At 40.5% G+C, this 15,540-nt stretch overlaps 1 protein-coding gene across 1 annotated transcript in view; it reads left to right on the top strand.

The window, feature by feature from the left end:
• Window positions 1-15,540, top strand: part of KIAA0232 (KIAA0232 ortholog) — an 81,311-nt gene that overhangs the window by 56,686 nt on the left and 9,085 nt on the right. Inside the window, 1 exon segment of the mRNA XM_006017023.3 lies at window positions 15,484-15,540. This exon segment is cut by the window's right edge and continues 61 nt beyond it. Within this exon segment, the coding sequence (XP_006017085.1) occupies window positions 15,484-15,540 (57 nt within the window).

Genomic DNA, 15,540 nt, shown 5'->3' with positions numbered 1-15,540 from the left:
CAAATGCAGCAGGAGTCAACAGTGCAGTGCTGTTTGGGGGTGGGGGTGAGGGGAAGAAAAGCAAATGCAGTTTTGGATTGCATAAACGGAAGCATTGTCTAAAAGGCACAGGATATAATAGTACTGTTCTACTTGGTACTACTTAGGCCTCGACTGAATTACTGTGTCCAGTTTTGGGCACCGCATTTTAAAAAGGATGTAGAGACACTGGAGAGGGTCCAGAGGCAAGCACTGAAGATGACAAAGATGTTGGCAAGCAAGCTGCATGAGGAAAAGCTATTTAGTTTAGAGAAAAGGAGATTAAGAAAGAACATGATAGCAGTTTTCAAATATTTGAAAAGCTGCCACAAAGATGGAGACACATTAGTCTCCCTTGCTTTACATGAGGCAGTGGGTTTTAAAAAGCAATCGACATAGGAAAAAACCGCTCTTATATTTGCATATCAGCAAACAATGCCCCTCCCCAATTAAATTCATTGGCTATCATTAATCAGCTGCTAGAAGCAGCATGTGCTCAATTATAGAAACTAACTCTAAAGCTTGAATGCAGCCCATTCTGGGCATGCCCATAGAACACATGGCCCATATTGGGTAGGCACACTGATGGGAACCTTGGCAGGGGTATGTGTAAGTATGACCCTTAAAACAAACAAACAAGAAATGACCAGGCAGTTTGCTCCCCCAGGAGGGAACAAGCACTAGAGGGTGCTACTATACCAGACCAGCACGCCAAGAAGCTGGAGAAAACTCCAGCTCCCTCCCCTGCTACCATAAGGCTAGGTTTATGCAGCCCATCTGAATAAGGGATAGTGCTCACTGTGCTTAATCCCCCTTAGCACCAATTCTTTTACAAGTCATGGTGAACCACTACATCAGATATACTTTTACCACTACTTCACCCCCACAGCTAATCAATGCCTTGCTTTTCCACTTTTAATGATTCCTGTTTCTTTGCAAGCCTTAAATGTCTGGCAAACATCACCAAACTTCTGTGTAGCTGAGAGGCTCTGTCACTCCCTCTCTCAGCCTGTTTCATGTGGGTAGTGTGGCCTTATGGAGTGGAGCCAGGCCAGGCAGCCCTGCACCTGATCTGCATATACATTTTTGGAGGGTCCCACGACTTGTGACAAGAACACCCAGTTCCAGTCATGAGTGGGGGGTAATTAGCACATGGATCCTATGTAGAGTACACTCATACTGTGGTCCCAGGGCTTGAAGGGCTGTTGATTCTGCAGGGGCCAAGCCAAATAAGTTCTGTGATAAGCCATAGGCCTTTTGGCTCTCGACTAATACCATGCATAGTTTGTACTATGTATGACCAGGTATAAAAGTTGTGCTCAATAATGTGTTTATGGAATACCTGTGCTGATATTTGCAGCAGTCGGGGTTGGGCCACTCAGATCCACAAGTCTCCTGTTCCCTGCTGCAGTTTTTTTCCTTCCCTTTTTGTCACGCAGCAAACTTTCACATTATGCTAGGGGATGTGCGGGCCGCCTCCCGATCCCATCCATGCGGCCATGCGTGGGCTAGGAGCGGTATGCGAACCCGTCTTTGTGCACGCAGGCTGTGGCCAGCAGCCCGGGCATGCGGGGTCAAAGAAGACCGGTGGCGAGCTAGAATTAGTTACGGACGCGTAATGGTTGATTAAAAGATTGTTTACTTACACCAAAGATGGTCGTGGTGTAGGCTGTACAGTTTTCCAGGCTCAGCTCCGCTTAAATCCTCGCTAGAGGACTCCGACAATTGACCCTGGAGTTGTTGAACCTCCGTGGGTTTGGCTCGGTAATTGACCCCGGAGTGGTTGAAGCTCCGCGGGCTCGGTAGTTTCAAAGGAAAGGGATACGTCTTAGGATTGCGCTCGGGCCCTCTATTGCCCTCTTAAGGAGACAAAAAAAGCTGGGTTCGAAGGGATTAGCAGCGCTTAGAGATCTTCACGCTCCTTCTCCCAAACTCCAATTGCTTTCTCTCTCTCTCTCTCCAACTTGGGCGGAAACTACCCAAGCTCTTTATACGGCTAGCAAGCCAATCGCTAGCCGCCACGTGTGCCTATATTAAGATCGGCCAATAATGTGGCGCGAATCTCAATACAAATGGCGGGAACTCCTTTGCACCCTGCATCACTATGATGCAAAAGAAATGCACCATGCAAAGAAGGCTATAAATGGTGGGAAATACTCTTTTGCACGCGGGTTCTCCTATTGCAAAAGAAAACTCCACCGTGTAAAGAAGCTTCAATTTGGCGGGAACATAATTTAGCGGTGCCGAAGCACACAAAACAAAAAACCACAACTTTGGGTTGTGACAGGGGAAAGATCAGAGCCTGGGCAGGATCTGACAGTAAGGGGAGGTAGGAAAGCTGCAGAGGAAAGAAGTTGTGGGGGCAGAGGGTAAGGGAGCTACCTGACCCTCTGTCCCCACAGCCACTATTTTCCCTGTTGTAACAATGGGAGGGGAGTGAATTCAAGACAGCACTCTGATAATTAGATTCTACACCTGGAAATTTAAAATTAATTTATAAATTTTTCCATATATAGAATCTAATTATTGCAGGGTCATCCTATATTCAGGGTCATGTATTCAAGTAAATATGGTACCTGGGGAAATTGTCCGGTCCACTTCACTAGAGGTGTTCTAAAAGAGTCTGGATAGACGTATAGCTGCGATGGCATAGCAATACTGAATCCTGCTTCTGTGGAGGGGATTGGACTCAGTGAGCTTGTGATTCTTTGACTCAAGTACCTTCTCTTGATTTTATTTTTTTTATAACCAAGAAGGCTATGGTTAATCCATGTATTTCAGTCATATATGGGCAAATGCTTACACTGATTGCATCTGTCTAGCGCCCTGTTGCTTTTGACCTTGGCTTTGACTTTGAAAAAATAACAAAACACTGACTTGATTGCATTTGTTATTGATGCTTTTTGGCAGGCTTACAACTTCAAGGTCATATTAAAATGCATTCTTTTCAAAACATTTATAATTCTGCAAACATCTTGAGATCTGTTCCAGTTTATAATACACAGTATAACCACACAGAGTTCTCCTTATGATTTGCAGTGTGGAGCTATGTTTGTTCTTACAGGGTGAATCCAGATTTGATTTGTTTGAAGAGCTTGAGGTAACTATGCAGTCACTATATGCTCATCTACAACAGATTGGACTGCATTTTGAAGATGTAATATGATCTAAAACAGTGAAATGGAAATGCCTTAATGAGAACAGCTACCTCTAGTTTAGATATGCAAGGGCAGTTTACCAGCATGGAGTTCAGCAAGTCCTCAGACTTCTGCTCCTGCTTAATTATGAGACGAGATGGAAGATAGAAACAATTTCTCAAAATGTAAAGGCATTCCCACTCCCATGCTGTTACCTTATCATTTAAGAATTTCAGAGACCTTCCCTCTAGTAATGAACACCTGTCTGTGGCCTCAGTGAGATGGCTGCTACTCTGGAAGGGAGGAGGTCTTGTAGTTTATCCTGGACTTTTGTTCCTAGCAGTGTGGAAACTTTTGCACTGCAGTGGTCTTCCTCTGTTTTGCCTAATGACTAGTTAATGTAAAGGGGAGTGACTCAGCTTCAAGACAAGGGCTGTAGTGAAAAGTGGATAATGCCTGACCTATGACAAGGTAGTTAGAGTATTGTGTTGAAAGCAGAAAGATTCAGGTTCAAATCCACTCTGGGCTTCCTAAGCAGGTGCTCTGACTATTCAGCTATTGAGGCTATATGTATATGTAAAAGATATGGCTCTTCTAAGGATTTCTTTCCCCAGGGAAGGATCTACAACTTTGTAGATCTGTCAGAAAGGGTATGTTCAAATTAGCCTGTTTTATCAAGACCCAACCTCCAGATGTTTGGCCTGATTACCTTAATAACATATTTAAACTCTGGAACCTTACTGTATCTTTTGGTGGTTTTAGGAATAACTTCTACAATTGGGAAAGGATTAGAATTTCTAATCTTCCTCAGTGCAGATTATTATATATCCTGTCCAATATAGGGTGCTTCATGCTCAGTTTTTCCAGAACCCGCTTTTCATACCAATATTTAGGGGATGAGGACAATCTTGTATTGGACTGTTAAAAAACTAATTTCAAGAAACAAAGGTGAAATAGATAAAAATAAGAAAGGGGGTAAAATAAACATTTGTTCTGAATTGAGGTCATGCCACTTGGATGTTTTAACTTGTAGGTATTAACAAACTAGAAATTTCTAGGGTTAGGTGGCTCTCTTGAACCAGTGTTGAAGAGCTATATTTTGGACTTATGCCTTGGTTCATTTGTTGTTCTAGCCCTTGGAGACATGCTTATTTTCTTTGAATAATTGAACTAAGAGATTTGAACCTAAACTTTTTGGATTAGGACACATTTGAGAGATCTGTCTGCTGCCTCTTTCACATCTCAATTACCTGTATTCTTGCCTCTATCACTTCAGTGATCAAAACAAGTTTACAATCTCTCTTGTTTTTTTTTCTGGTGGCTAGAATCCTGTGCTAAGCTTAATGGCAAAAGTGCATATGGCTTTTAGCCCTCCTATAGTGGGTGGTGACAAATCCCATCAAGATGGCAGTCTTTCCACGTTAAATCATACAGGCTCTGGGCATTTTTCTACATTCTGATTCTATATTCTATGACTTCATGGATGCTGAAAAGATAAAAATCCATAAGGGTTACTGTTCTGAAGCTGGGATCTGAAGTGTCCATACTTTCTCCAAAATAGCTCTACCCCTGATGGGGTAGAACTATAATTCAGGGGGAAAGCTTGCCTTTTTGATATCATTTACCTATCCAGTTGATAACTGCATACAGTTAAAATAAAGGCTACAGAAGTCTGCTGGGTTCATTTTGTCTTGACATTTTGACATTTCATAAATGAGCAAAATCTGGGCTAGCTTCTTTACAATCTAGTCTGGTACCATAATATTGGTAAAGACTTGGATATAATTAAATTCCTTTTTAATGAATTTTGCAATATGGTTCTGATTTGAAGCACTGGTTACATCCCTGTAACATCTGAGTCCTCCTTCAGTTTTTCCTTGCATTATTTTTGTGGGACAGTACTACTTTCCTATTCCCATTTTCACAGATGGAGAAAACTAAGTGACTAATGAAATATGTAACGGATGTAGGAATTGAACATAGCTTTCCCTAGTTTTAAGGCTAGGTGCTTCCCACTTGCTTAACTTTTTTCCATTTTGTCCGAGTCTGAAAATCCTTCTCCCTGGTTGGGCTGGGCTGACACTGCTGCTGACTGCCTTGATCCAGAGCAGAGCTACAGTAGAAGTTAAGGGGAGTGGGCAGGGCGGGACGGCAGGCACAGGGGAACCAGAGAGTGAGGAGCCAGGCATCAGGTGCAAGCAAGGGTGGGGGGTGCAGGGGAAGGCTGCAGGTTGGGAGCAGGGGTAGACATGGGGGAACAAGTAGCAGGGGGAGCAAGGGGCAGCAGTCTAGCCGCTTGTCCCCTACTGTTGCAGGTTTCCCTGTCGTAGCAATGGGGTGAGGGGTGAATTTAAGGCAACCTTCCACTAATTATAACAAATTTATAATTTTCCATGAATGGAATCTAATTATTGGGGAGTCGTCTTAAATGCAAAGTGGTCTTGGTTTCAGATGACTCTGGTAGTTTTAGTGATCTAATAAATCAGCCATGTCAGTCCTTCTTCATATGTGGTCCTTTATTGCATATTTGAATTAAGGCCCCATTATGCTAGGACTGTGCATACATACCTCAAAAAATGTATGTTCTTAGTTCTTAGAGCAAGGTGGAGAAAACTAAAAAAAAATGGATAATAGAGGAGAACAAAGCACAAGTGAAACAATAATTTAGTAGAATAAGAACTGTCAGTGAACCTATGACCTGCCTGTTGTCAATTATTTTGTCAGATGCATGACAGAGATCAATTTTCTTTAAGAAGGTACTGATGTACTACCTTTATATGGAACGTATTTCATGAAAACACATCCAGACTCGCAAATCGGAGCCCCATGTATATTTCATTGCTCTTCCAAAACACACACTGATGACTCACAAAACTTTTGAGGAGTTCTATCTGCTAGCTTCAACTTAACCTTTTGTTGATTTATCTGTTTGTGCTGCTTACTGTCACTGGAAATATTAAGCCTCTCTTTATCACAGCAGAGTTGCTTGTAAAAATTGTAAAAATGCCACACAGAGTTGATTTTGAGCAAGATAGATGACTTTATAAAAAGTTAATCTTTAGCATGTAACTAAAGAAAAAGAAATACAGAAAATAAAACATAATTATTTCTGTTTGTGAATAAAATGTAGGTTCTATGGGGTTAAGAACCATTGACCAAGTGCTTCCTGCCTCCCTTGCCAAACTCCTTCAAGACCAAGTTCTATTTTTCAACAAAGCTTAGGAAAAATATTAAATAGCCCCTTTGCCCTTTATGGAGAGCATCTAAATCACTTCCCACCTGATTTATTAATGGTTAAAGGGCTGGTTGATGCTAGGCCATCAAAGCAGTCACACTGTTAGGTATTTTTTAATTTCAGAAGCTTTTGTAAAAGACCAAAAGATCATTATATCCATCCCTTTATTGGTGGAGGATCATACATTACACTGCTTGTGTTTTTTCCAGTCTGGTTTTTAGATGCTCTATCCAGTATACCATATTTTCTCTGTGTTTGTACCCTAGCTAGTGTTTCAGATGTCTTACATTTTGTATCTAAATTTAATGTATGTGTTGCCCATGTCTTCCAAGATAACTAACAGAAAAAAACACAAGGCAACACAAACCAGAGTTAATAAACTGGATAGGTGAAAGGACCTATGTTGACTTGGAAGTGAGTGTTGACCTTTTGGGGCATTATATCAGTCCAGCTTGGAATTAAGCACAAGTACTTGAGCTTTCAGAGCAGAACTCAGAAATTATGTACAATGAACTAGGTTCTGAATGTTAGTTTGAAGTAAATCTGTACTGCTTACTATCTTCACTGTTTACCATTGTTAGAAACAGAAGCAGTGAAAGATTGCTGAATGCACAGAAAAATGAACTACCGTATCACGTTTCTCTGCCCTTTGAAACCAGGTTGGAATAAGAGGGACTGCTGACTGTTTTTCTCTTTGTGGGTCACAATGTGGGAAATTGAAATACTGTCTACAATAAATAGTCACTTTTAACATGCACTTTATATTACATACAGTTTGCTCTACAGCAGACTATTTCTTACTATTAATTTTGTAATTTAACATTCAGTTGGTTTTCAGATTAAAATAACTACACACAAAAGATGCTTCCTTTTAGAAGGGGAAAATGCTAGAAAAGGGAAAAACGAAAAGAAAGACAATATTGTGGTGCACTTAAATCACTGTCCATTTAAATTGTTGGAGTTAGTTTTATTCCCTTATCCATTAAACTGGCTATTTTCTACATAATTAAAGTTATAATTTGTCTAATTTTAAATAAAAAGCACATATTTTACATTAAGAAGAGTGATTACTCAGTAATATTTACGTAATATGAGATGCAGGCACTCATTGACTGACTGGATGGCAGCTCCATTAAAGAGCTCTGCAGCTAGTGTCAGGCCATAACTCTTTGAAATCAGCCACCCTTTTCCAGTGTTTGGGATAGACAAGATAAACATTTTGTGTGAGATTTTTAAAAATATTTATTTATTAGTAAACAACTGTGTTACATTAGTAGACCAATGTGTTAATGACGCATGGGACACCCTGTTAAGGCACAAAAAAAAATAGATTTGCTTTAAAAGTAATCTGTGACTGGGTGGTACATGATCTTATTTAGGAGGAATGTATGCTATCAGTGTCAGAATGGCTAACCTGAGCTAGGTCTGTAGAAAAACATATCAATACTTTTTTGTTTATTCCTGGTAGCAATATCCATCTAGCAGGCTTTATGTAATGTTTCTTGTGGTCATAGACCCTTCGTATTCTAGAAGAGTTGCTTCTCTTTGTGTGAGTTGCTCTTTTTCCCTAACTAATATCTTTGGCAAAGTTCTTCCTGAAAGAATCTGAGCTTTGGTATACAGCAGGTGATACTCAAACTTCTGCCCTTCAGGCTGGATTAGTGGTGCAGGGTTGACCTGAGGAGCCAGATCCCTCTGGGATTCTGTAGCCATGGCAAGTAATGCTGCATAGCTCCCCCGCCACCAGATTTATGAATCCATGGGAAGCCCTGCAAGCCAGATGACACAGCCCCATGCTGGAGTTTGACACAACTCATATATGGCATTGTGTCAGCATGGGCAGATACAGAATTTTGAAAAGGAGTGTGCAGTTCATGTGCATCATTATCACATATAACATGACACATTTTGCTTTAGCTAAAGAGAAGTTCAGTTTAAGATCAAAGCCAAAAAACAATATAACTATTGGAATGGCTGCTGTGTGCTCCTTGTTTATGTATAATTTGCTATATTATATATAAATTTTAAAAGGCACAACAAACTAGGCAAAAATAGTCAAAATGTCAAAAGATATTGTATTATTTAACTGTAATCACTACAGGACTAATGTATATATCTTATTCAGCTTTGTAAAAAGATATATAGTTTTCTGGAGTGTCTTGATAGTGCATCCTCTTCTTCACTGTCCATCATTTTTACACCTGAGTTAAAGTTTTTAGCTGGAGCTAAAAACAGTCTGCAGGACTGTGAAATAGAGGAGAGACATTACCAGAAATGCCTAACAGCTAAATTGCAGAACGGAGGATACTTTGAATAGCAGAACATCAAAACCATTACAAAGGAGAGAGGGTCGTTAACACCTGTGAAGAGATATTATTAGGAATCAGTTGGGTGATAATGAGCCATGAACTCAATTGACTCCAGCGCTGCCTAAATAGAAATGCCACCTCCCCTTCTAGGCAGCTGGTTTTAAAGTTTGGCTGGAGCAGGAATCAAAAAGGGGTGCCCGTTGTGTGTCAGCTCAGCTTTGTATCTTATAAATATTATAATTAAATTGCATCCATGCCTGTTAACTGATGGTGTAGCTCACATGCATTATTAGGCTGCCGGTTAGTTAGTCATAGTAGAATGAGTAGAAGTTGGTTCCATTCCTTGGTTTACTGAATTTGGAACATTCTGTTATAAGCAAAAACAGCAACAAAGTAGTGTGTTCCTCTTAAATACTTAACTGTGACAGACTCAGCTTCATATTCTAAAGCAATGGGACTAGCAGTCATGCCACAAATTCCCGTTCTATTGCCTGCCCCACACAGGTAGCCCGAGTCACAGGTTGGTCACCTCTGTTCCAGAGTATTAGCCCTACCTGAGCATCTTGTCAGTTCTTCCAGGTTAATACAAAGTTATATTCCGTGGCTTGCCTGTGGTACAGCTTGACCAGTGGATTAGGGCCTGCAGCAGTCCCAGTTGTGCTGTTTTTAACAGGAAGAGCCAGCTGTCAAGTGAAACTGAGACTCACAGTAATCTTGTATTTGTGTCCTCATGTGAAATCAATACTTGGGTGGGAGGGCAGGAAAATTCAGCTCTTGCAGGAAATAGTATTGGAGATCCAGGAAATGTTGCTACCTCCTCTGATCCAGTATTAAACAATTGTCCTATCCTGTTATGAGAGGCTAAGAAGCTGGGGAGCAGTACAACAGCCCCTGAATACTTGTGGTTGCAGTCAATCTTCTGGCCCTTTTTACAGTAATAATTTTAAAGCTGTTAATTCTTCTGGCCTGAGCACATTCTAAGTTTGGTTTACTCTAATTTAGTTTCTTAAACTACACCTGTAATTTTACTGCCAGAATCGAATACTTGCTTTTGTTCCCAAAAGCAGTTGCATAGTTCTCATGGTATAGGATGACATTCCATGCATACCAGATGGGTCTTCCTTTTAGATCATTCATCCAGCACTTAAGTGCGTACAGTTTGCAAAATGCTCCGGAGATCCTTTGAAGGAGGAGACACTGGTGAAGATTTTTAAAGGGGAAAAATGTTGTTAGATTCCTCCCATTTAATGAGCCACCTAAATGTCATTTGTGCTTTTAAAATCCCCACATGCATGCATACATGCACACATTCTTGCTCCGTGAAACATAAGCTATTAAAAGTTCAGCTGCTGACCTGACATGAGAAAGCAGGAGTGGGGGAAAGGAAGAGAGAAAAATATAGACCAGAAGAAAAGAGGATATGATAATGAAACGGAAGGTTATAGTTGGAGAGGAAAGGGAGTAAATTTGTTCCACTCCCCTGCTTCGCCCAGGAAAAATTGACCTCTTGCTATTTTTTGCATATTTTCACTATTGATACCTGGGCCAGTTCAAAAGTTAAGTCCCCCAAAATAATGAGATGATTGGGTTTAAATTTAAAAAAGGGGACTTTTGGTTTCACTTCTTATTATATTTTAAGCTTTACTCTGCAGCAAGAAACCAGAAACTGTCTGTTAATGAGGGCTGAGATCTTTGTGTAATTACAGAATTCTAAGAATGGGGGCTTAAAGTAAGGATTAAATGTGCAACTGACATTAAAATCAAAGGAGAGGGCAGTACAACATAAGCAGAGTGTTATCAAGACCAGTTTTCCCCTGTTGATTCTGTTGACCCAGACCTAAAGGAAGAAAGTGAAATAAATATGACTTGTTTAAAGAGGCCAAAGCAGAAATGGAACTCAGGCTGGCAACAAAAATTAAAGACAACAAGAAGTCCTTCTTTAGGTACATAGGGAGCCAAAGAAGGCGCATGGCAACATAGGACCCCTACAGGACAGACTAGGGCAGTTGGTAACAGATAGGAGGGACAAAGCTGAGGTCTTAAACAAGTTCTTTGCATCTGTATTCCTGAACACGGATAAAGATGCATCTCCCAAAAAGGCTATAGATAGGCACAAGAGGGACTCCAGCCCATCAGCAGTTAGTGCTGACCTAGTGAAGGGGCATTTGGAGAGGCTGGACATGTTTAAGGCAGCAGGCCCAGATGATCTTCATCCAAGGGTGCTGAGGGGATTGGTCAGTATCATAGCAGAACCACTGGCAAGGTTGGGCAGTCACAGTGCTCAAGACAGGTCCCAAAGGACTGGAAAAGTTCCAATGTCCAGCTTAATATTTTCAAGAAGGGAAGAAAGGATGATTCGGGTAACTATAGGCCAGTTAGCCTCACCTCTATCCTTGGGAAAACCTTTGAAAAAAATATTGAGAATCACATTTGTGGGAGTCCAGTAGGAAAAATAATGCTGAAGGGCAACCAGCATGGCTTCATAGCAGGTAGATCCTGCCTGCCTAACCTTGCTTCTTTTTATGACCAGGTCACAAAATGCTTAGATGCAGGAGTTGAGGTAGATGTCATCTACTTGGATTTTCAAAAGGCCTTTGATACAATGTCACATCCCATTCTTACAAATAAATTAAGAGGTTGTGACATAGATTACTGCATGGTCAGGTGGGTGAAGAATTGGCTTATGGGGTGCACACAGAGGGTGGTGGTGAACTGGTAATTTTTGACCTGGAAAAATGTGGGCATTGGAGTTCTCCAGGGTTCGGTCCTTGTACTGGCGAGGAGATTTAGATTAGACATTAGCAAAGTTTTCTTTATGGTGAGGGTTGCCAAAATCTGGAATGGGCTTCCAAGGGAGGTGGTGCTCTCCCCTACCTTGGAGGTCTTTAAGAGAAGATTAGACAAACACCTAGCTGGGGTTATCTGACCCCAACGCTCTTTCTTGCCCAGGGCGGGGGCTCAGACTCTCTACTAAGGTCCCTTCCAACCCTAAAAATCTATGAAGATTTTTGTTTGAGATTACAGGTGCGAATGCAATTAGAAGCAGTAGTTAGATGAGTGGATGAAATAAAATAAGTTGAAATAAAAATAAAAGTGTGTGTGTGTGATGCAAATAAAAAAATAATAATTCTTACGAAGAGGAGGAGAACCAATAGACAGGAAGGGAAGGACTTGGTTGTCCTTTATTTTTAGAAATAATGGTATCTTTGTAGTCCTCAAGAATTTTAATGGTGGCAGACTAAAAAACAAAGTTATGAGGGAATCAAATAGTTTTGCCTTTAGTAAAATAAAACCATATAGCCACATTTAGAAAGCAGCAGTCTATAAGAAGACTCTTTCCAGGTCCGAATATTAAGCTTATGAAAAAATGTAACTCTTACACTTCCATTCCAGAAATTCAGAGCATTTTAATAAGATTGATAAGTACTGCTCTCTGCATTTCATGGGGCTGTTTTAATAATGCCTTCCATTTGAGTCTCCAATGTGGTATAAAATATTAATAAATTATGCCTCAGAATCTCAGTGAAATAGAAGAGGAAAATAAGACACAGAGGGGTTGTGATTTGCCCTTCGCACAACAGTAAGTCTATTATAGCACTAGGAATAGAAGCCAGATCTGCAGGCTTTCATAGGGGTATCTGTTTATGTCACTGAAAATACAACTCTGGGGAAAACTCTTCATTTAAATCAGAAAATCCTTTTTATTATTGAAATTAAATGCACCAAAGCGTGTTATAATAACTCATCACATTGCATATGACTGCTTCTCTGCACAACTGTTTAAATCCATTAAGCTTTTAAGTCAGTGTATCGTGCGTGCATGCTAGGCAGGACCCATTAATATGGTTGCCAAACTTCTCATGGTTAAGACCTTATTTTAACTTCCTTATAACTCTGCCAGACTTTCACTGTTTGATCTGAAATTTTACAGGCTGACTGTTTGAGGTTTGTAGGGGAAAGGTCAGCCAAAACAGTTTAGTTGGTTCTCAAAAAGAGATTAAGAGAAAATAAGTTGTTTTGGTTGTGCTAAAAAAGTTCTGGTTTTTTTAGAGGCTCTAGCACTCCCATGCTTTAGAGTAGGGACTTGCAATGTGATTAGGGATATGTTGGGAGTGTGTTTTGTTACCCTTGGAAAAACGGTTAAATCTGGCAATGGTATAATCCTCTGGAAAAACTGCAGTTAGCGTATGCTCTGTACAGCGTCACGGCTAGAAACTTAAAAGCTTTTGCTCATGCAAGGGGCTGAGTAAAACTTTTCTTGTAAAGGCTGGTGCAGGGTGGGCAAAAAATAGGTACTGGAAATTAAAAGGGTTCTCAGTACCCTACCAGCTGGGTCCAGAAGTGTGCTAGAAGGAGCAGCCTGAACTGAATGTAGACAAGACAAGAGCCAAGTCTTGAGGGTAAAGGAGGAGAGAGTGGGAAAAGGAGCCTTAGGATGGGAATGAGGGAGTTTGGAACCAGATGGGACACTGGAACATTACTGGCCATGTTAAGGAACAGGGTGTACATGTAAACTTGGGTCTGACTGGGCAAAAAGACTGGGAACAGGAGCTGTGGAGGGAAGTACTGAGTTTGGGTGGGAAGCCCAGGAAAAAGACTGGGACTTGAAGTCAAGGGGATGGGTTATAAGAGGGAGGCTAGGGAATTTCTGGACACAGAGACTTAAACTGAGAAATGAAAAAGACTGATACAGCAGGAGGAGTGCAGAGAGAAAGGTGGGACTTGAATGAGAGTCCTGAGGATGGAAGATTGGGAATGGGTAGGTGAGGGATGAGATTGGGAGGAGGATCTGCAGGGAAGAGGGAAGACTGGAACAGAGAATACGTAGAAGGGGCATAACAAAAGGGGGCAGACTTGAAAGAAAAAATGCAGAAAAGCTTGTCTAGGAGAGAATGAATGGAATAGATCTCAGGACACCTGAGTCACCATGCTTTTGCTGGTGGCATGCATCTGTGAAACCCACTGACAGTGTGTCTCATTTCACTTTATCAGTGGTCCACATAAAGCAGGCCTGGACAACCCGTGTACATGTATCACAAGTGGCCCAGGCAGCCTCTGTATGTGGCAGATCAGGGAGGGGACAGGCAGCACAGCAGTAGTTAAAGCAGGAAGGAAAAGGCAAAGTGGGAAATCAGGCTGGGAGCACAGAGTAGGAAACAGAAAGCATAGCAGCAGATCAGACCTAGGAAGTTGATCAGAGTAGTACTAGAGTTTGCAGAACTGATTTGTGGCACGCCTACTGAAAAGGTTGGCCCCAGTGACATAGAGGATGTCAGTTTACTGTTGCTCTTGGTTACTCTTTTAGCTCAAGCAGTTAAGCTCTCTACAGTAGATATGAAGGTTACAAATCTGCTGCAGATGTATGCGCATGTCAAGATGAGATAAAATGACAGAATTTGTTCTTTTCCTTTTTAAAAAAAATTAGGATATTAAAACACAAAAAGTCTATATTAGAAGAATTTCGCTAAGGTTGCAAAGTAAAGAGTTTAATGGAACAGCAAGAATTAAGGTTGCTTGTACAACCTTAATTTGTCCAGCATACATGTCAGCTTCATCATTTACTTCTTAACTACATAATCATATACATTTTCCCTATGGCCCTTATCGCCGTTCACTGCAGAATGTGGATGGTACTCACTTAACAAATAGTTATTCAATATTTAGATTTTCCTACTGTCTAATTTGTTGCCCTGTATCTTACCTGCTGCATGCAGTTCTGTTCTGAAGACAGTAGTCATACCGTTGCATGCTTTTTCTGTGATGCTTGTTTCATAAACATTAATGAATGTTTATGAATGAATGCATAAACATTAATGAATTTATCTTCTTCATACACGTTGGTGAGGGATGTAATACAGGAGGAATAAAATGACTGGCTCATATTAGTGATTTTTTTCCTTAGCTGGATATGGGTTTAGTGTTCCAGTTTATTAAAACTACATAACGTAAAACATCTAACGTAAGAATCATATGAGTTAGTATCTTTAGCAGGTCTTGCATAAGTTGCTGACACAAAACACAAATGCCATTACCACAACCAGGATCACAAAATTACCAACATGCCTCATTGTAGCATGTTTTAAGTAACTTAAATGCATGAGAGTTGCAGGAACTAGTCTATGGCAGACAAATACAATATTAAAATACAAAACTAAAATATTTGTGACATGTATTTATTAGTAAATCAACATATCTTAGAAACAAGGTGGTAAGTTTAAAAAAAGTAAAGACAGGAATGAAAATGTTATCAGTTTTATAACCAGGTAGTCATTAACTACCTAATTGTCTAGATTTCTTCAGTTGCATCAGGCTGCTGACAGTGTTACTAATCTCCTTCCCAAAGTATTACAGAGAAAGCTTTGTTGTAATGCCATCTAAAAGTCAGAACAGTAACACTGGCACTGTGTTGAGGCCACTGCTTATGCTGTCCCCTACTGTTCTGTTGGTTATTTGCACTCCCCCACCTGTGTGTATTCATGTGCCATTTTAGATTTAGAAGTTGTTTGGGACAGAGAGAGTCTGTAATTGTAATTTTCTGTAATTATATGCTGCCTAATTCAAAATGGTTCTGATCTATAACTTCAGATCTTAAAGATTATAATAATATTGAGAATAAGTAAATAATAAGCATCATTGAATAGGCTAACCTCTAATGTGTTCAGTATTAGAATTTGGAGAGTGTTGCTTATAAAGCCTGACAGTCTTCTCAAGAAAGACCCTCCCCAGTTGGGTAGCTGACTGTTGTTATTTGCAGCATACTGAAGTGTGATTATTGTCTGAACAGTTTCCTGTATTGAACACTGATCTACAAAGAGTGAGTGGCAGCCAAGAAAAGCAGTGT

Source organism: Alligator sinensis, unplaced genomic scaffold (assembly GCF_000455745.1).
Source record: "Alligator sinensis unplaced genomic scaffold, ASM45574v1 scaffold421_1, whole genome shotgun sequence".
Classification (NCBI taxonomy): domain Eukaryota; kingdom Metazoa; phylum Chordata; order Crocodylia; family Alligatoridae; genus Alligator; species Alligator sinensis.
The sequence above is the reverse complement of the archived record's forward strand: the minus strand, read 5'-3'. Positions and strand labels throughout refer to the sequence as shown.